At 39.1% G+C, this 22500-nt stretch overlaps 1 protein-coding gene across 1 annotated transcript in view; it reads left to right on the plus strand.

Moving 5' to 3' along the window:
• LOC138000811 (mitochondrial import inner membrane translocase subunit Tim10 B-like) overlaps positions 1-13430 on the plus strand; it is a 23145-nt gene extending 9715 nt beyond the window's left edge. The window contains exon 3 of the mRNA XM_068847464.1: positions 13219-13430. Within this exon, the coding sequence (XP_068703565.1) occupies positions 13219-13332 (114 nt within the window). The 3' untranslated portion in view covers positions 13333-13430. The remainder of the gene's footprint in view (positions 1-13218) is intronic.
• Positions 13431-22500: the final 9070 nt, after the last annotated feature.

A 22500-nucleotide genomic window follows, 5' to 3' on the forward strand; every position in this document is an offset into this window, starting at 1 on the left:
ATACATCGGCATTTCCCTGAGCTTCATCCAGACAGCTCTTTGCTTTCCTGGGTGTAATTATTACTGAGACCAACACACTTGTGGGTAACAAAGTTGAACTTTGGCGCAGCCGGTAAGGTGTTTTTAACCGTTTTGTGCATGCAACATCAGAAGAAAGACTCCCAGAAAAGCAAAATCAACCAGTTTCGGCGACTTTTCAATTCCTTCCGAAACTTTTGGCTCATATGAGGAAATTTGTAGCAGCACTATCGTCCTTGGTCTTAGCGGAATTTTGGGTCAATTTGAGCTTTTTGGTGGAATTTACAGCAGCTTATCTTTCGACTGCTGCATCGGAGTTTCCAACCTTGGATGAATACAGATACATATTAGGGAAAACACAGACGCTCAAAAAACGACAATTAAACTTTCTGAAAATCGCATAAAGCCTTACAAAAACCAAGATTCCGCTCATGTTTTTCACTTTCAAGTACAGTTTTTTTTTCATAGCCTGCATAGCAGCCATTTCTTTTCCTTTTCCAAACGCTTGCGAAGGGGACGAAAACTGCGAGAGAATGCGAAAAATCTCTTGCCTGACCAAATAATATGTCAGAGAACTTCCATCTAGAGTTGGGTTATCTTAATGCCTCGACAAAGAAGCGACCTAAAGACATCGGCATCAAACATCAAAAGAGCATCGACGAGAACGAATTAACTCCAGAGGTTCAAGGAGGACAGCTACTGACCATGGCCACAAACCAAAACACGCTCAAGAAGTCAGAAGAACGAGTGAAAGAATTTTAAAAAACAACACCTCCAAAGAGCATAACGATCTGCTAAGAAACGCAGAAAAAAAAGGCATACAAAGCCTATAAGAAGCCAGCTACCTCGCTGATAAAGGGCACAATGTGACAGGCGTTCAAAAACAAAATGAATCCGGGCCCGGGTCAAACATTTAAGAACAGAAGATCACTCGCTTCTACCGCCGATGAATATATCGGTCGAGCCTAGAATTAAATTGGCGCAAAAGCGAGACGCCATAAGGTCACATTCACATTACTGCTGAGAAAATCAACACCAAGAAACGAAAAACATTACTTTCGAGACCAGCTATTTTCTTGGAAGAAAACGTATCACACAGCAGTATAGAGATTCAAATGTAAAGCCTCATAGGGCAAAAACCATTGCTAAATGAATACTACAGGAACCGCCTAAAAGAGGCGTCCATTCAAATATGTACTCAAGAGGCAACAGAAACCAGACCACGCACAAGGCAGTTGTGTAGGTCTGTCAACCCTTTTTAACACAAAATAGAAGGTAGCTATAGATGAGTTTTATCTTCTAATGACAATATCTGCACCTTTCTCGTATTTACTTATCATTGATTTGAATTAGGATAAAAATCACAGCTAACACAACGTTTCTTAAATCTTAGGGATCTAAATTTTTGAGAACGTAGGCAACTTACCCTACAAGTTGTAATTATTCCATATGCCACGAGGGTGAACTTAGTTTGTTCCAGGAACAAAGCGAAAACACTCCAGCTTGGTGCAGTTACATGTAAATCCCTTACGCAAGTAGTCACCGATAAATCCTTCAACACTTATTGTCGAAGTCGTTAACAAAAGCTCTTGTGAAATGCTCTTTTTTTGAAGCATTCCGTGATCTTGAAGCGTCGATCAGAACAAGAAGATCCTCACGCTTCACGAAACCAAATCCTTATCTAATTCCATTTGCTGATCCAGTTCATGAAGCAAAACTCGGCAGCTGTCATGCTGCCTCTACAGAAAGAATATCCACGTAGTCACTCGAACTTTCCTAATGAAGTCCCAAGGCATAAACAGAGCGACTGTTTACTTACAAATTCGCAATGAATTTTCGCGAAGAACGAACTATCGCTCGAAAATTCGCAGCGCATTTTCAGGGCTCAGAGTGAATTATCACTTGAAAAATAACACCGATTGAAACAATAGGCGTTGCGAAATTGCGGCGAAAAATCAACGAAATATCGTTTCAAACGCTATTTCTTCGAAAAGCTGCGAAAAGCCAGGAATTTCGTCGGAAATCACTTGCATTACTTTTGCACAGTACTGTAGAACTACCCAATCAATTTCAAAGGGAATAGAATATAATTTTATTTGCTCAGTTGATAGTTAATGTACAATTTAAAGTTGGAAACAAAGAAATAAATAGATAAAATAATTATAATGATCACAATTTTTAATTAATTAGATGTTTGAGCCTAGGAGCTAAATAAACTGATAGGCTTTCGAGGTAGCCCCTTGGGATGAAAGGGAAAGTACTGTTAATGTCTCCTGTACCACATCTTCCAGTCTTCTATAATAATTAATAATAATTTATTCATTTATAGTGTGCTTTTTAACATGCTAGGTGATCAAAAGTGCGTTACAACAATAAATAACCTAAGAACTACTAATACAATTTTTTAGAAATATACAAACAATTTAATATCTAAGAGATATTTAATTGTGTTGTCACTATTTCAGCCGCCATTCCTCAATTTCTGAGCCTTGCAAGCCCTCAGTCAACTACATCAATGGTTACCGTTACCAAGGATTTGAAATTGAAAGTCAAGTCATTCATGTGTAAAGTTCAGTTCAAAAGTTGCAAGTTGAATTTGAAACTTGAAAGTCAAATATGAAATACAGAATTTTCCACTTCAATGTCAAATTCAAAACTTTGATGTCAAATTAAAAACTTCATTGTTGAATATCAAGACTCAAATTTGAAACGTGGATGTCAAATTCTGATTTTGAAAATTTGGCGGAGATATAACTTACATGTAATACAAAGAAACTCAAAATTTTGAAACTTTTGCTACGGGATTTTCATGAGTACAAGTATTTTTAGCATACAATGTTTAACAGTTACATTTAGACCCCCCTTATTAAGAATTATATTGAAATTATGTTGTCAAATTACCAACCACCACCCTCTGCTGATGATCAGTCAAAATTTGGATAAGACCAATGCCTAAGGCGTGGGAGGCGTGGTGGCCTCATGGTTAGTGTGCTCGACTCCAGATTGAGTGGTCCGTGTTCGGGTCCTGGCCGGGGACTTTGTGCTGTGTTCTTGGGCAAGACACTTTACTCCCACGGTGCATCACTCCATCCAGGTGTATAAATGTGTACCGGCAAAATGCTGGGGGTAACCCTGCGATGGACTGGCATCCCATCCAGGGTAGAGTAAATAATACTCCTAGTCGCTTTGTGCCACAGAAACCGGGTTAAGCTCCAGCTCTGATGTGCCACTTGGCTTGTAAACAGACTTTACTTAATGCCTACGGCCCATTTTAAACGTAGCATTTTACATGTGGCGAATCTAATGCAAACAAGCGAAAACAATAGATTTTTCTTTTTACTGGGTGGGATTTGTTCGTTTTCTTTTTTTTTTCCCCCGTGTTGGTAAAAGTCTTGCCTGTCACTTCCCTGTTAAGTGTTGTCTTTGTGCATAGAGCCTTCTTTGCGTATTTTCTTAGGATGGAGAGGGTAGTGGAAATGCGTAGATTTCTCTGGTGGACACAGTAGAATATTTAACTTAACCTGCAATGGCGTCGAAAGTCTTGTAACACTAATGGCGTCTAGTGGATCTTTAAAGAAAATATACTGTACCCTTATGGAGCTCAATAATGGAAAGTCAATTGGATAAACAACACAGACGTGAAAAAAAATATATCTGGAATCTTAAAAGCGACGAGTAATGGACTTCGACAACAATCTATCGCTCGTCGAGCCAAAATCAAAGTGAGTTGTATTTCTAATATTTTACCAAGTGTGCTGTTATGTAGAACACTGAAACCAATGGAAAATGCTTTGGTAACTTATGGGTTCAACAAAGACAGAGAACGAATCGTTAAGTGGAGCTGTGATCAACTCAGCACAGTCTTCAGGTAGAAAAATAATTGGAAATGTGACAGCCAAGAATTATTTGAAAGAAAGCTTGTCGTCTATTTTGTGCATCATTATTCAAGGAAAAGGTTCTTCATGGAAACGGTTTGATCCTTAAATTTATTTTGTTGCAATATTGCGTATAATTGACATGACTGAGTTTCTTCTCTTCACGCTCGTAATGAAGGGGTTTTGCCTCTTAGTCTAAAGGCAGGGACACACTAGGCGACAAGTCACTGTGTCAGGTCGCTACGACACGACGCCTGTTCGGTGCACACGCAATTATCTCACATGAAGGGGAATGTGAACTAGTTTTTGCGTTCGAGGTACGAGAACGCAACTCCTAATTTGTGTTGTAAGGGAAGTTTTTTCGAGATTGCATTTTCGTCGACACACTTTTGCCTCGCTTTGAGGCGCTTGGTTACGTTTTGCCTCACTTTGACGAACTATCGCACGTGGTAATTTGTGCGTCGTCTGCGTTCATTATTCTAGCGTTTGGTGAGGTGTGATAATCTTCCATCGTTCATCGTTGAAAAGAGCTGAAAGATTGCTGAAAGTCTGTCAACTGAAGTCGGTAAAATTTTACTTTGGATTAAGCATGGTTCGTCACTGTCCTTGCAAAATGCGTGCGACTCCTCGCGCTTGCATCAAACCGGTTTGATTTGCTCGGCGGCCGTTGTGCCACAAAGTGAATCTACCGAGTTATGTAGCTCGGCGGCCGTTCTGCCACAAAGTAAATCTACCGAGTTGTGTAGCTTGGCGGTCGTTGTGCCACAAAGTAAATCTACCGAGTTGTGTAGCTCGGCGGTCGTTCTGCCACAAAGTAAATCTACCGAGTTGTGAAGCTCGGTGGCCGTTGTGCCTCAAAGTAAATCAACCGAGTTGTGAAGCTTGGCGGCCGTTGTGCCACAAAGTAAATCTACCGAGATATGACGCTCGTCGGCGCCATTTCATCATGACTTGTGATATTTACGGCATTGAAATCAACAAACTGAATTTATTTTGTCCGAACGTTCAGCACAGAAAAGTAATCTTAGGTCTTCAATACCACAAGCTGAAAAGACTTGCAAGTAATAGTTTCATTTTAGAGTAATTTTCAGTAGTTTTCTACTTGTAGAATTCCAAATAAATAGTTAATGATTACGTCTAACAAGTTGTCACGTTCATAGATGCAGTACAGTGGAATTAGATCGTTATATCGAGGTATCGTTATAACGAGACTCCCGATAGAACGATATTGCCTTAAAATAACCGAAAATATCTTATTTCGGGGTAAAATTAACATGTGCTTTTTTACTACTGTACATATTGTTTAATTAAACTTGTAATGAGTATCAAATGACTCACAATTTGCAAAGCATTAGACGTTATCAAGGTTACACAACAAAGTCTGTGGTATGAATCGTAAAATGGAAACAAAACAAAACAAAACTTAAACATTTGAAGTTGTATCTGTGTACTGATGCTGTAATATCGTTATATCGGGGAAGATTTTACGCTCGGTACGCTAAGAACTCAGCGTTATATCGGGAATATCGTTATATTGAAGATCGTTATATCGGGGTTCTGTCCCATACATTTTACTGTAACTTTTGCCGGGACATAGCATGTTTATCATTTTACCGGGGATATCGTTATATCGAGGATCGTTGTATCGGGGTTCCACTGTAATAACATTTCCCTATCACACGAACCATCCACCCTCCCCCCTCAGTTGCTACCTGTACCAAAGCTGTACCGTCCTACAAACATCGAACGCACTCGCCTAAGCTTCGATTACCCCTAGTCTAATTCAATATCGCTGACCATATGACACTGTCTCATTGGTTCATTTATATTTTGTCGCAGCGACTTGTTGCCGGAAGTGTACACATGGTACGACAACGCTGCTTTCGCTAATTTTGTCGCTGCAATAAGTCACACGAATTGCGACTGATCGCAGTGACAAAAATCTACCGCAATGACAATCATTAATTTTCATAAAATTGACGTGTCACACAAGGCGAATTGTTGCGGTGACTTGTCCCTGCAACGTGTCGCAGGGACTTATCGCCTAGTGTGTCTCGGCCTTAATAGCAAATATGTTGTTTGTTTCAAAAAAAAAGTTTTGCTGGAAAAGGTGGCCTCTACGAATTCATCATGTTTTATAATATGCTAGCTTAACTGGATAGTTTTTATTGCAATAGTAAAGCATTTTCCTGTTATGTGGTTAGCGTCTTTCTGGTGTGTTAACTCCTTGTGAGTTTGTATTTGCCGTCTGCCGCAACCTTGATTTCTATTCTCAAAATTACCTCCAGAACCTACTTTTTGCGTAGAATAAGCTTTTAGAATGATGTTCTTGTCTTCTGTGGTGATAATTAATGATTCGGAAACATTTTGTGAAAAAATATTTATAACGGGTCACACACGCAACTTGATTGCCCGATTATGCATAACATCCACTTTGCCTTTTGACATCCCATTGAAAAAAACTCGTAAAATATTTGCGGACCGGTCGATTTCTCTGAAATTTGAAAGGATGATTGCTAACGAATTGAGAAAGATTTCCACAATAACTAAAAATTCCTGTGTTAAGCATGACAATTCAACGAAGAGGTAAATGCGACTAAATTTGTTGCGTGCATTGCTATATTTGTTTTGATTGTTGTGCAAATTTTGACAGAGAATATTAAAATAATTATGAAAAAATATCTACGGATAGATTGTTTAAAAATCTTTATTTTTAGCGGTTATTTGAAAAAAATAGGTGCAACGCTTGACAAGAAAGATGCAGTGAAAATGAGTTAACAAATTTGCATATGTGCGTTGAAATATCCGGCAGTGTCACAGGGAATCGCTTTCCTGTAGATAGTTAGTTGTTGTTATAGTTTCGCATGAAGGTGGTTCATGCATGCTGCTGGTGCGAGGTTAAAAGAAACCAAAATAAACCTAATGGATTGCATTTGTCTGTGTAGTGAAGTTGAAATGTGAAGTTTATTTGGGAAGCCAACAATATTTCTTTAACTTTGTGGTTAATCCAATTTATTGCTACGACTTGCTAGTGCGAAGATTGTTTACATGAAAGTCACACTTTTTGCAAATTTTGAGTGTCATGAAATTACATCATTTGCGTGACAATATATCCCTTTACTCTAAGCCAAGAACATTAAGATAGTAACAAACTTCATAATTATTTAACCATTGCTTGTCAGAATTGTGATTTGCGATAATTCGCAAGTCTGTTTTTTGTATCTCATAGATGTTTAGATTTTCAATTTAATGGCCTCTCAACTTCGCAATTGTGTAAATAGTTCACCCTGAAGTCAAAATAGATATGTTTCTCGGGAACCCGACAGAGAAGGCTTCCTGACCCGACAGATGAAATGTAAATATTCAGTTAAATATTACAACAAATTTAAAAAAACCAAAGACAGACGATCCTTGGCTAAAAAGTATGTTGTTTTACTCTGAAAATGACGAACGATTAACATTCTTTCCCGCACAGGCAGCCCGAGCTCGGTGTACGATTTATAGACTTTGTATGGGGAAATATACTTTGAGCTTATGCACCAGTCAATTGAAACTCCCACCCCCCAGGTCCTGGGGAAAGGTGGGGGATTTGACGTAGACCCTAGTCAAAAAGCATCAAGACCCCCACCCCCTGAGGCAGAAATTGAGATCAAATGCCCAAATACTTGGGGTAAGAAATTTAAAACAAACCAATATTTACTATGGAAAGAAATTTCAAATGTTCTGCTTTGGGTTTGTGAAGAGTGCATTTTAGGTACTGGTACAATGCTAATTAAAGACACATTTTTTTTTTGTACAACTACCGGAATTAATATGGGCAAAGCACCCATATTTCATTATTGCTCAAGACCATCTGATCACAAAACTGTCTCGGCAACGTTCAAAGTGAAATTAACCCTATTGGGCGGCACATACCTATATAGCATATATAAGAGAGTATTCCCCCATGGGGGGCTCTTAAGCCTGGTTTTCACTAGCGACGCAAGCACCAGCACAAGCATAAGTAGCTTATGCTAGTGTAAACGAACGTCGAAATATTAAAGCATTAAATAACCACCGCATCTGCAATTTTGTTAAAATGCTCAGACGAAGAGAATCTGGAGTGCTTTAATTGGCCAGACATAGCAAATTTCCTGGTGCTTACACTGCATTTCATTTTCACTCGACGCAAGCGAATGCAAGCATAAGCGCAAGCACAAGGAAAAGGAACGGTAGCCTTGCAGCTCCTACAAGGTCTCACCTGATTGGAGACCACCCTTGAGGTTTAACAAAAGAACAAATAACAGAAACAATGGCTCTTTTGTTTTAGGCTTAGGGTAACAGAAACAATGGCCCTTTTGTTTTAGGCCTAGGGTCCATTGTTTCTGTTATTTGTTCTTTTGTTAAACCTCAAGGGTGGTCTCCAATCAGGTGAGACCTTGTAAAAGCTGCGAGGTGACCCAAAAGGAAAACGTTTGATCCTTATGCTTGTGCTTGCACTTTTGCTTATGCTTGCGTTAACCCTGTTTTCACGGTGAAATCAGCGTTCCTATGATTGCACTTTTGCTTGCACTTGCGTCACTCGTGAAAATCAGGCTTTACCTTTCTCAGGCTTTCCGCTATATTTAGATACTCGAATGCCAATGCTACACTTGCCCCATGTGGGGACAGGACCCAAAGTCAAAATCAGTCAAATATACCACCCCCGGAGGACAGATTGTTGTTCAAAAGCAGTTCAATTCCGCTATAATCCCCCACCCTTCCCCAGGACCTGTGGGGTGGGGGTTTCATTTGACTGATGCATTATAAATGCTAAAGAAAGCTGTAAATGTAGTAATAAACTTCACTTACAGTACCGCTCAGATATACGTTAACCAAAAAACGCGCATAATACGCGTATAAATATACGCATATGTGCGTATAAGTATACGCGTATGTGCGTATAAGTATGTGCGTCTAAGTATACGCGTACCTGCGTATAAGTATACGCGTATGTGCGTATAATCATACGCGTATGTGCGTATAAAAATGTGTATATAAGCACATACGCATATACAGTACCGCTCAGATATACGTTAACCAAAAAACGCGCATAATACGCGTATAAATATACGCGTATGTGCGTATAAGTATACGCGTATGTGCGTATAAGTATACGCGTATGTGCGTATAAGTATACGCGTATGTGCGTCTAAGTATACGCGTACGTGCGTATAAGTATACGCGTATGTGCGTATAATCATACGCGTATGTGCGTATAAAAATGCGTATATAAGCACATACGCATATACGCGTCTGTTCATTAGTATGTATGAGCTGGCTTATTGTCTTTCTATTGTTAGCGGGTTATTGTTCTAAAGAATAGCTTGACAGCACTAAAAACTTCACGACCACGAACTACATGAAGACTTCTCCCGATACGCTGTTGCAAGTGTACACGAGTTAGATAGAAAGCATGTGCTTATCGATACAAACGGGTTATCCTTTTCAAACGGAACTTTCATGAGCAGACGAGATGTTTTTCATCACTTACCAACACTACATCCATCGCAACTGCTTTGGAATGTGTTCAAAATAAATTTAATACCGGTGCGTCGTATTTCAGGAGAATCAACAAAGAAGCCCGTTTGTGAACAGCTTTCTGAATACGAACCCACACAGGATGTTTCTTTTATGGCTGACACCATCGATAAACAAGTTTTTTCTCAGAAACTTTCCATCCATTATACATACACGTAAAAGAAGTTCTACCAGGCCATTTTAATCGTGTTGCCTTACCTGTCACGACTACGTCTTGTTCCGACTCGGGTCTGACGCGTATGCAAATTTTGATGAACTTGACTCGCCTCTAGTTTAATTATTTGTTTCAAAAATCGATGGTCACGATACCTAAATCTCAACATAGCAACGCCGCCTATGTCAACAATTTCTTCGCCAACTTTGTAGCCTGCGAATACAGCTGCCTCTCATCGCTGTCGTCTGATTTGCCGTTTCGCGCGAAACTCAACTGTTTACTCAAAGATTGTGAACATGCGAAACCACGTGTTAATCATTCGACTAACTTTTTATTTAAGCTTGTAAAGATTCGCTTTGCAGATGAAACCTTGAAACTTTTTATTCAAACTTTGGAACATGCGAAACCACGCTTAGTGATCAGTCGAATAACTTTATATTCAGACTTGTGAATACACGCTTTGCACATGAAGCCTTGACTAACTTTTTATTCATGAAGGGGTAGTTTCTAAAGAAACTGTGGTGCTGCGTCGGTGGGGAAGTAGTATACAAAAATTTGGTTTATCAACGGAGTTGATAATGTAAATTGACCACCGTACAGAGATTCTAAAAGCTGACGTTTCGAGCGTTAGCCCTTCCTTTGTATACGGATTCGCTCTGACGAAGGGCTAACGCTCGAAACGTCAGCTTTTAGAATCTCTGTACGGTGGTCAATTTACATTATCAACTCCGTTGATAAACCAAATTTTTGTATATAACTTTTTATTCAAACTTGTTAACACTCGCTCGCTTTGCGCAAGAAACCTTGACTAACTTTCTATTCAAGCTTGTAAACATAACATTTTCCCTTGCAAAAACAAACGAGAACATTCAGTTAATGTAAACGGCGGAGAACAATAAACTTGATTGACGTTACTACAAGTTAGTATCAAATTGATAAAGACTTTTGCTAGCGCGTGCCGAATTCAGTAAATGATTTGCAATAGACATAACTGAAGAAATGCTTCTCAAATTTTTCGTGCACTAGAACATAATAAGTCTTGATCTACAGATTAGAGCGGTTTTCATTGGAGTGTCGAAAGTAATCAGGCAATTACTATGGTTTTAGTTTTACTACGGTTTGAGATGGTAAGTAATTGGGTTGGTTTAGGTTTTACCACACTCGATTGAAAACCGCTCTGTTCGATTGTTATTGTTGTCGGTGTTTATGCCAGTGTTTATACAACAGGAGAGAGATACAGTAAGTCAGTCAACACGCTGGTTTAGTCTTTTGTAAAATTGATGGCTCCTAAAGAAGCCGTTTGATTATTTAAATAAAGTTCATTTTAGAAGCCGGACGCTCTTCCTTCGCGTTGAACAACAGCCGGGATCACTTTTCTCAGGTGGCCAATGTATCTTATGCACTTTGCTGGGGTTACAGTGTCCCAGAACTTGTGAATACCGGCGACAAGTTCGTCCTTGTTTTTTGGTTTCACTACGGTACGCAAGAAGCTCTTAAGTTCGTGCCAGAGCAGCTCAATGGGATTCATATCGGGGCTCTCGGCAGGAGTAGGCCAGTAGTTTATGTTGTTCTCTTTTACGAACTGCATTGCTAGTCTACCTAGAAATAAAAGAGAAAAAAATTAGCAAATGTCGGATATCAGAACAGAAACAAGAGAAAATCATAAATACTTACTCTTATGTTTAGGATCGTTGTCTTGCTGAAAACGATACCCATCAGCAAACGTTGTTTGCGTAAAGGGTAGAAGAACGTCCCTTAAAATCTGCTCGACGTAAAACTCTTTCCGCATGATGCCCGTAAAAATTAATACGGGCGTCGCACCTCTCTTCGAGATGCCGGCCCACACATTAACTTTAAACGGATGTTTGGCCTTCGGCTTCATTTTCGGCGGCTCGCCCTTTTTGCGGAAGCAGACGACTTTGCCGTGGCGCTCGAGCCAGATCGTACTCTCGTCTGTGAAAATGACATCGTCGAATGTCTCCCCGCGATCGAGGCATTCTTGGGCGAAGGTCAGCCGGGAAACTCGGTTTGCCTCACGCTGAAGAATCCATTGATCCGAGATCATAAATCCGTTTTTGGATTTTCCCAAGAAAACGAACCTATAGATAAGCTCGGACATCTGTGCGCTCATTGAAACCTTCTGAATGGCTCGGGCTACTAGAATGCAGCTGGTTTTAGTTTCCCAGTGAATACATTACTGCTTTTTCCATTCTTTGATTTTGTTTAAATATCACTGTTAAGTTTTAAACTTCAGTTAACGACTGCACTCATTAACTTGGATATTGAGTATCAAAATGCGGACATTTGGGGCATGTGGGGCCTGGTTACGGGCCTGTCATTTGCAACAATTTCAGTTTTATAGAAATGGAAAGAACCGCTAAAAATTTACGCTGCCATGCCTCTTTTATAATGTCTATATCATTTAAACATGTGAAAGATTAAATAATTATTATTTTTGTAAAGTTTTTCCTTTTAGTCTTTTGAGTTTAAAAATGTCCACCCTTCCCCAGTTCTTTTTGTTTGATGTACCTGTTGTTAGTAAAACAATCTGAGATCCTTTTTGTAAAAAAATGATTTCACTTAAGGGCAAAAGGTTTTCACTTCTAATCTAAAACACCAGTTTATTTGTAATAACTATTAGTATAACTTAAGATTATGGCAGCTTTCCTTTCCTTTTAAATTTGTATTTTCCATTTATTAGTGTAGTAATATATCTGTTGCCATGTTGTTGTTTATTTTCTTAATTCTATTTTACAAAACTGAAACTGAGGAGGCCTAATTAAAATAAGCTTGATAGTTCTTTTAGGCCTCCTCGCCATTGTTATCTCTATAATTATTTAATAATTATTGTATGGTGGCAAATATAAATAAAGTCAATAACTTGATGGAATTCCCAAGTTTTTAAAATAATGATCATAAAATCTTGACCTAAAGTGGTAATTCTCTTAAAATTTGCTTTGCTCTTGTGACCAATTTGTTGCAAATGGCCTTTTGGCAAAAAGAAAGGACAGGGTATATTCTTCCAGCAGTGCGAGGACATGTGAGCCTGTGGCTTATGCAATGCAAGACCTCGCCATTTCTATCTTGGCATAAAACGTGAAATAGAAATGACCATACATGTACCCTTTTCTTTTGCTCCAGAAACCCTTTAAATAGTTTTTATGGCACAAGATGGAATGGGGATCCACTGTAAATAGATAGAAAATGCACCTACACTTCTGTAGGGGTTGCACTGCCTTTTAGTTACATTCCTCAATACTTGGGATTGAATAGTTAATTGGGATTCCGACAAAAACAGTATTTATTACTGTTTTTGTCAGAACACTAATTAACTGTTCAAATTTTATGAGATACCTGATTTATAGTGCAAAAGGCAAAAATAAGAGCTTTATTAAAAAGCAAACCTTTTATGAGCGTTAAATTAATTAACATTTGAACCGCATCTTTCTGGGAAGCTTGTGGCGAGGAAAAGCAGCCACTGAACTGTCTATTGAAGTACTTTTGCAGGCTCTATATGCTCTCGTAATCCCTTGAAAGTAACAAATTAAATCTTTTTTTGTCATAGCAAAGTGGTGAAGGGGACTTAACTTGTTTGTTTGTTTTTTTAAACAGCAGTCATGTGTAGACATGTGCAGTTCAAAGTGGATGAATCTTAATCAGCGCCAGATGGCTGTATTCATGGAAGTGGGGCCGTTAGCTGACAGAGTGAGAGGCCAAGGAATGTAACAGCACTGTTATAATAACAATATTATCCTTGTAAAATTTTTCCTCATTGAAAATGTGCAATTTATGACAGATAATAAAATGTTTTTTTCTTTCATTAATTTGTGTACTTTGCCTTTATTCCAGGGTGACACTTGCTGTATTGTTGTAACATATTTTTCACAAAGCCAAAATAACCCCAGACTTTTATTATCCTTGTGGGTTCTGTGTTCGTTTGTAATCAACAGTCATTCTTGGTGGGTTCATCTCGGCTTCTCTGTACTTTGATGTTGTAATCAAGGCTGTGCCATGATTATTTTATTTTAAAGAAATTCCTGTTTTCTTTTGAGAGGTCTACTGAAACTTAATTTATTTTCGAAGTGGTTAATTTTAATCCTGGGAAGTGTAACGTACGCACACGTCCACCCCTCTGTGTATGCCAATGTGACCATGTATCATGCTAGTTTACACCATACATCTTTGATATTGGACAGCCATGTTTTCATCAATTGACACCTGTCAAAACAAGGTATCCATCACGTGACCATATCGCTGGGTTCAAGCTTAGAGCTCACCGACGTCAGCTGTTCATTTTTAAAGTTGAGCGCTGACCAGGTACTTGTTTTCGATTGGATTGCAGGCTTAACCCAGGTTAACACACCTAAACATAAACGAGACCAACCTCGTTCCCAGGGCCTTCTCCTCAGACGAGCCGCCATTTTGAAAATCGTAGAGGAGAAGGCCCTGGGGACAAGGTTGTGCTTTTCGTTTTTCTGTCTGCATTTTTCACTGGTTTCAATCCACTTTGACATATCATTATATCTGTGGTCCACACTGGTGTATCTGTGGTCCACACTGGTGGCTACGCAGTTATTCAAGTCAAGTATCTGAGGGATCTAAACTGAAAGCTTAGTGTTAATTTTTAATTTGCTTAGAGCTGCTTTTTTCGATTTTCTCTGTATTGCAATTTTTGTCATACCTTTAGAAGCTCTGATAAGGTTACATGATGCCTTAAGGGCCCACTGACGTATTTTTTGGGGTGCGTTGCTAAGGATGTAATGGTTAAGTAATTTGACAGAATTTGGCATCATTTTGGTCAGTTTCCAACTTTTGTAAGCCAATGACCCTAAAGATGATGTCATCATTCCACGCCCATGGTCACGTGACCAATAAAAGAAAACTCTAAATTTGTCTCCGTGCTACGCAATTTGGGTATTTAATCGATGGTTTCATAATTTGTATTCGTTTTTGCATCCAGCCAAGCATGGTTTTCTTTTTATTTTGAAAAATGTTCTTTTTAAAGACATAAACGATACTGAAATACCCATAACTTTTTCAAAAAAGATGATTTTAAAAAATCAATGCTTAGCTATATTCTGTATTTGGGGATGAAACGTGCCATGTAAAAAAAAATTTAATTCAATTTAAAACCGCCGGAAATTTAGCTTTTTTCTCAAACCGGAAGTCAGTTCGTTTACGCATGTGCAGTTGATCTGAGAACAAGCGCGAGGAAGGGCGAGGAAAAATCTTCGATGGAAACAACAGTTTGTGCGGTGACTTTTGCTTGTGAGTGGGTTTTCTTGTCAAATTATGGTATGATGACGTCAGTTACCGGAAGTAACATTTCACTTCCTTAGCAACGCGCGAAAAATCCGTCTGTGGGCCCTTAAGAACCTATGTCTAGAACAGGAACGAAAGGAGAGCGAAAGAGAACAAGAACGACAAAACAGAATGCCAGTTATAGCTCATAGTTAGTGGAAGAAGTTTCTCCACAAATTCTTTCCTTGGGCACTAAACCGTTTGTTATTTTTACGGATGCATTCTTTCAAGTGGATGCGTATTTTTAAAATGTGGTTTAATCAGTTCTTCCTTTGTTCAGGAATGAAAATCGAATTTTTATTGTCAACTGGAATTAAATAACAATTATCTGTACTCTTTTGGACATAAAGAAAAAGTTGAAAGTATGGCCGGTTTAGGAAAAAAGTGAGTGATTAAAGCTCATGCGGTTCAAGAAAAATTCATTGCCAAACTGATGACTTCTACAGTACATATCACTCGAAAAACCGATATCGTCGTACTCATCGCTTCGTGATCCATGCGATATTAGTTTTTAGCGTAAAATTTACCGTGAAATTCACTACTTTGGCAATGAATTTTTCTATAGAAGAAAGCAAAGAAAGTGATTTAATTATTAAAGAAACATCAAAACGCGGACAATTCGAAACCTTTTATTTTCTCCAACCCTACAGGCAGTAAGAGTAAATAACCAGGGAGCTACGCTTTTAGGCTTGACTAAATCTACAAATTAAGTTATTGTTGGCGAAGCCTCTTTCTTGGGGTTCAGGCTCCACCACACATCTGCTATTAAAAACCTTTATATAAAAATTAATTTTCCGGGCAGTCAATTCACGTTTTTGTTTTCTCAAGTTTGCGCTTTAAACTTACTGTGTGGAATGAAATGAAATCTCAGGATTGCAAGCCTTTAATTTTGATTTCCCAGAGATCATACAGAACGTGAAACCCTCTTGATATTTCCGGACTAATATCCTCATAATTATTATTATTACAAGTATTACTTGAGATGTAAAAATACTGTAACAGCTCTTCTTGTTGCTTTTTCCAGTCCGTCATATAGGGTATGGTAATATGTCGGGCTGAGCAAAGGTTACACATTCCTCCATTCAGCTATTTACAGTTATTTGAACTACATGAACTGTATCTGCAAAATTAAATTTTTATAGCTTAAAAGTGATGCGTAGTCCAATAAATTGCCCTGGATTTACATGTTCACAGGATAAGTAAATTAACCAAGCATAACAGCCCTTACTTCACTATGAACAAGTGCAAGGATCATCGAAGTTTTATGCATGTGATTATGCTTATGTCACCGTTTGTTTTCACATTCACTATTTTCTCAAATCCGACAATAAATCTTGTTTACCCCCCAAACGTTTGCGTAATCACTGTTTCCAACTTTTCCTGGAGCATTAAAGGATTCCCAAGAGAAATTGAAAACAATGCTAATGCGAAATTTTTCAGGGGTAAACAAGGTGTATTGTGGGTTTTGAGAAAATGGATAATAGCATAAGCTACTTATGCGCATTAACTCAGGAGCAGTCTCTTCGATCTTCTGAGCTAAGTAGGGTAGAGGAAGGAGACTGCCAGCCACCTGTCGACTAATCTGTGCGAGAAAATTTGGTTTTGGTCACCGTGCAACAATACGACCCTCCATATATACCAATGTGACCAGTATCACATGACCATATCGCGGGCTCAATTTTAGAGCTCGTTGAGGTCCGCATTTTACTTTTCTTGTTTTTTTCCATGTCGGGTAAAAGTCTTTCCTATCACTCCCCTGCTAAGTGGTGTCTTTGTGCGTAGAGTCTTCTGCGCGTAATTTGGTAGGATTTCAGGGTGTAGTAGAAAGGCGTAGATTTCTCTGGTTTGACAAAGTAGAACATTTCATTAACGTGCAATGGCTTCAAAGATATAAACGCAAATGGCGTTTTGGAGGATCTTCAAGCAAAATGTACCCTTATGGAGCTAAAGAATGGAACGTCAATTGAATAAACAAGACAAGCAGTGAAAAATAAATATCCGGAATCTTAAAAGCGACGAGTAATGGACTTCGACAACAATCTTTCGCCGGTCGAGCCGTAGTCAAAGTGAGCTGTGGTTCTAAAATTGTACAAATTGCGATGTTTTGTAAAACCCTGAAATCACATGGAAAATTGTCTAGTAACTTATGAGTTTAACAAAGACAAAGAAGGCATTGAACAACTTAACTGAATCTGTGACCTCTGTTGTCTGGGTATTTGTATTAATTTTATTTGTCATCAACTCCCCTGCACAGTCTTCAAGTAAAAAAATAATTGGAAATATGACAGTCAAAAATTATTTGAAAGAAAGCTCGTCGTCTATTTTGAGCTTCATTTATCAAGGAAAAGGTTCTTCATGGAAACGGTTTGATCCTGAAATTTATTTTGTTGCAATTGCCTATGGTAATTTGACACGATTCAGTTTCTTGTCTTCAAGCACGTAATGAAATAGGGAGGGATTTTTGAATCTCATATCAAATATGTTGTTTGTTTCAAAAAATGTTTCGCTGGAAAAGATGGCCTTATGAATTCATCATGTTGTGTAATATGCGATCTTAACTGGGTAGTTTTTATGGCAATAGTAAAGCATTTTCGTGTCAAAATGAGGTTAGCGTCTTTCTGTCTGCTGTGTCAATTAAATATACGATACGGCCTCGTGAGTTTATTTCCCGTCTGCCGTAACCTTGATTTCTACTCTCAAAATTACCTACAGAACCTACTTTTTGCGTAGAATAAGCTTTACAATGATCTTGTTGTCTTCTGTGGTGATACTTGACGATTCGGGAACATTTGAGAAAAGCGAACTTGGTCGGTTGAGGTCCCATGTTTTATGAGTCAAAAAATCAATGATTCAATGAGTCAATGAGACTCATAGTCTATATAGCAATAATTTATTGATTAAACATAAGCCCTCGTTTCAGTGATTAGGCCTAAGCACTCTCTGAAATTTTAGCTTTCATTTTATGGTTTGGTTAACTGCACTAACTCATTAACTCATTGACTCATGACTCACTCATGACTCATGACTCATTAGTAGTTGAATGGGATTATTCAGACCCAAAAACCTCGATTCCATGTGCATATATTATAACCACGAAAACAATGGCTCAGGGCGTGCATAAATTAGTGGCAAGTTGAGGCATGACGCAATGACGGTTGTAACCCTAGCACGTGAAACAACACGTTAGCAACGCAGCTGTAACCCTAACACGTGAAACAAAAACCCGTGCGTAACCCTAAAATAATGTTTCGTAAGGTTTGCATAAAATAGTACTGTGTGTGCATATCATTTTTATCGGTATGCTACTAGCATGGATTGGAGAGAGAAAGAGAGAGAGAGCTCTGTCCTCCTCGGGAGTTGAACTGTGAATAAGAGATCGCAGCAAAGCAAAGACAAGACTAAGGAAAAGAAACCAATCACAATTACACCAGATGACCTCATCGGAAACCAATCAGAAACAACCATGACCTCATCGAGAGCCAATCAAAACGCAAATACCTATTGTTTTGAAGCGAGTCAAACGAAGGCTATCGTTAAGTCAATAAAAACACAACAGGAAACATTTTAAACGTTTTACTGAATTAACAGAGACCCCTTGTCACAATGTGATATTTGCGAGAGATAGTTCTCTTTAAACAAACCTTAATCCAAAAAAAGTTGTTTTGAAAACGCACCCTATGTACAACAAAGATCATAGTTGTTAAGTCAATAAATACACACCAACAAGCATTTCAAGCGTTTTACTGAATTAACAGAGAACGCTTATCACAATGTGATATTTGTGAGAGTCGTCCTCTTTGTAATTCACTTGCATTGGCTGCATCGTGATTGTTCTATTATGCATGCACTATTTCAACGCGTTTAGAGCAACAACAAATAACACACGCGTAAATGAGAGATGAAAAAAAATGTAATTCACTTGCATTCGCTGCATCATTAGTGTTCTATTATGCATGCACTGTTTCAACGCTTTTAGAGCGAAAATAAATCACACACATTATTCACTTGAGTTCGCTGCTTAACAGAGAACGCTTATCACAATGTTATATTTGCGAGAGATAGATTTCTTTAATCAAATCTTAATTCACAAAAAAGTAAATAAAAAGTTCTTTTGAAAGCACACCCTATGTACAACAAAGATAATACATGTACCGGTCAAGCAATATTATGCATGCATTGTTTCAATGTTTTTAGAGCAAAAATAAATCACACACGCCCAAGTGTTAACCGTGTTAGTGAGTGACTGAATTCACAAAAAGTGCTATAAAGGAATTCGTGCAGTGCCCGTTTTTCAGTAGACTCGTTAACATGGATAGAGTGTACTTTGTCTTGGTTCGGGTTTGCGCTCAGAGTTGTTTTGCAGGACACATCTTTCACAGCACACCTCGCGAGCAATGGTTAGAACTTGTAAAAGGGTTACATCCAATGAACCCTGGTCGCTTGTTCAGTTTTTTTTACTACATGGACCAATGCAACGCTACATTTACCGAACAATATACATTCCACAAAGTGTTATGTGTCACGTACTCGATACATTATCCTTCTTTCCGGTGGATGGTTTGGCAAATTGTCATAAAAAGTCTGCGAATGAAGAAGATCTAATCATTTGTTTAACACCATGGGTAGTGCTACAAGCCGCGTGTGTGGGAGCTCATCGCCCACAGTTTCTTTAAGTGACATATGTCAGAGAATGCGATGTTTACTTGCGTGTAGAGGTAGCGAGGTTCACATCGAATTGAAAGATGTCACCGACAATCACGAAGAAGAAAATGCAAAAGAAGAAGAAAAAGAAAACGCAGACCCTAAATCAGACGAACCAACTATTACAGAAACTGTATTATGAAGTGGATCGACCATCCGCTTTAGGAGGAGGAGTCGACAAACTGTATCGTGCGGCGCGTCGGTATGGTTTGAAACGCACGCAAGTACTCGATTGGCTCCGTCAACAACCTGGCTATACCCTACACAAACCTGCAAGAAAACACTTTCGTCGTAACCGAGTAATTGTGTTTGATATAGATTTGCAATGGCAGGCGGACTTGGTTGATTTGCAACATTTGAGTCGGTGGAATCAAGGATACAAGTATTTACTGACTTGTATCGATGTCCTTTCCAAATACGCGTGGGTGGTGCCCTTGAGATCGAAAACACGAGCCTCGTTGGAGGTGCCCTTTGAAAGCATTTTCCAGGAAGATCGTAAACCTGAGAAGTTGCAAACAGATGCTGAAACCGAATTTAAGAACAAAATGTTTCAAACCTTCCTCAAAAAGGAGAATGTACATCATTTTGTAACCTACAACGAAACCAAGGCCCAAGTGGTTGAAAGATTTAACTGCACTTTGAAGCAACTTATGTGGCATATGTGCACTACCAGCAGCTCGTACCATTATTTAGACCAACTGGACGATTAGTCAATGGGAATTACAATCAAAGCGTGCACCGTAGCATCAAAATGAAACCAGCGGATGTCAACGAGAATAACGCATCAGAGGTCTGGAACAATTTGTATAGAAATCTGTTCAAAAAGCCGACAAAGTATAAATTCAAAGTGGGAGATCAAGTCAAGATCAGTAAGCATAAACGCATCTTTGAAAAAGGTTACTTACCATCCTGGACGGAGAAAACTTTCAGTGTTGCTCAGACTTCCGCGCGACCTACCCTTGTATCGTGTAAAGGAAGCAGACGGTGACTGGATTCAAGGCACTTTTTACGAATTTGAGTTACAGAAAGTGATAGAAACGGAAAAACACTTGTTTCGTATTGAAAAAATTTTAAAACGCAGGGGACGAGGAGCGAATAAGGAGGTGTTGGTACATTGGAAAGGTTGGCCAAAGAAATACGACAATTGGATTTCGCATAACCAGTTGGTCGCTTTACAACAAACATGATTCAAGATAGCGACTTTTACGTGACACTTCCCAGTAATGCAAGCAGTAATTTATTTCTAAACAATTCCAAGTCCTCCATTCGCGTAGCGCTACCTCAACAAATCCATCTGAAAGATGAAGAAGATTGGGAAGTAAGATTGCATCATATCGTTTATCCGCTCTCAATGTTTGACATTACAAATGACTGCAAACATTTTCACATCATGCTGGATTGTCGAGGTGACTCCACACCGTTCGTATTACCCGTGGGCAAGTATTATACAGCCTTAGATGTGACAGAAGGAATGTTACAATGCCTGAACATCGCTCACCCACCATCTAAGATTGAAATCACAGTGGACGACGAATGGAATGTAACGTTAAACTCGCAAACTGAAGGACTTCTGATCACACTGTCTACAGCTCGCGCGTTGGGATGGATAACCGAACACAACACTCTTACATCCAGCGTTCGTTTGAATGCTGCACTCACCTTAGAAAAAAAATATGGTCACGATTGGTTCATCTTACCAGCTGGCACATCCATCACATATCCTGGTATTTACATCTTTCCTCCTTCGCTGTCGCTTTGCTCGTGTAAGCAGAGACTGGTTCAAGTTCAAACCAATCTCGTGGAACCGTGGCAGGTGGGTGACAAGCGCTTACCTCTCCTACATGAGATGGTACCCCTGGGCAGTTTTCAAGAAACACTCCTTGAAGAAAGAGAACATACTGTGTACCTACCTTTTCGGACAAAAATATTTCAGACCATTGAAATATATTTAACCATAGGCAGCCCAAGCTCGCGTCACTACAGACAGCCGTTGAGAATTTAAACGAGTTTTAATACTTTGTATGGGAAATCAAATACCGTCGATTATAAAGCCTAACAAATGCTCAATTTAACTTTCATTCAATAAAGTGAATAAAAATGACTCACCTCTGCTGTATTCTTGTGCCTTTTGGAGCTTATTACACCGTTTCGGGAATTCTGTGTTTTCAATGTTCTAAGACGAAGTCAAGGCTGCACACTACGATTCCGACCGTTGTCAGCTCAGAGGCGGTTTGCGACTCGAAAATCCATCCCAGCCAAGATTTTTTCATGCAAAGCTAAAGCTAACAGCTCCATAGTTACGAGAAGCCGCTGTGGGGATTGGGTAAGTGTTGTAATGACTGTACCTCATCGGGTGGAGTTAATTTGGCCTCGGACCCAAGCTCCGTGTCCTCGTCGGTGATCATAAGAAGTTAAATTCATCAGCTATCGTGGAAATCGAAGCAGAAAATGCTCATTTCCAGCCAAGTGCGTGGGGTTTTTTGACGATGAAACATTCACGGAGGTTCGCAAATGATGTGGCTTTAGCTTTGCATGAAAAAATCTTGGCTGGGATGGACTTTCGAGTCGCAAACCGCCTCTGAGCTGACAACGGTCGGATCGTAGTGTACAGCCTTGACTTCGTCTTAGAACATTGAAAACACTGAAAACACAAAATTCCCGAAACGGTGTAATAAGCTCCAAAAGGCACAAGAATACACAAGAGGTGAGTCATTTTTATTCACTTTATTGAATGAAAGTTAAATTGAGCATTTGTTAGGCCAAGAGAAAATGAGGGGACAGAGAGGGAGGCTCAAGGCGTTGGCCGGGATATGTTTTGTCCACGAAAGTTATTTTTAGACGAGCGGAAGTCTTTGTTCTACCGGAAGTCTGTCTTCTGAGACGTCCGCATGC

The sequence above is a fragment of the Montipora foliosa genome, chromosome 4, assembly GCF_036669935.1.
Source record: "Montipora foliosa isolate CH-2021 chromosome 4, ASM3666993v2, whole genome shotgun sequence".
NCBI classification, from domain to species: Eukaryota; Metazoa; Cnidaria; class Anthozoa; order Scleractinia; family Acroporidae; genus Montipora; species Montipora foliosa.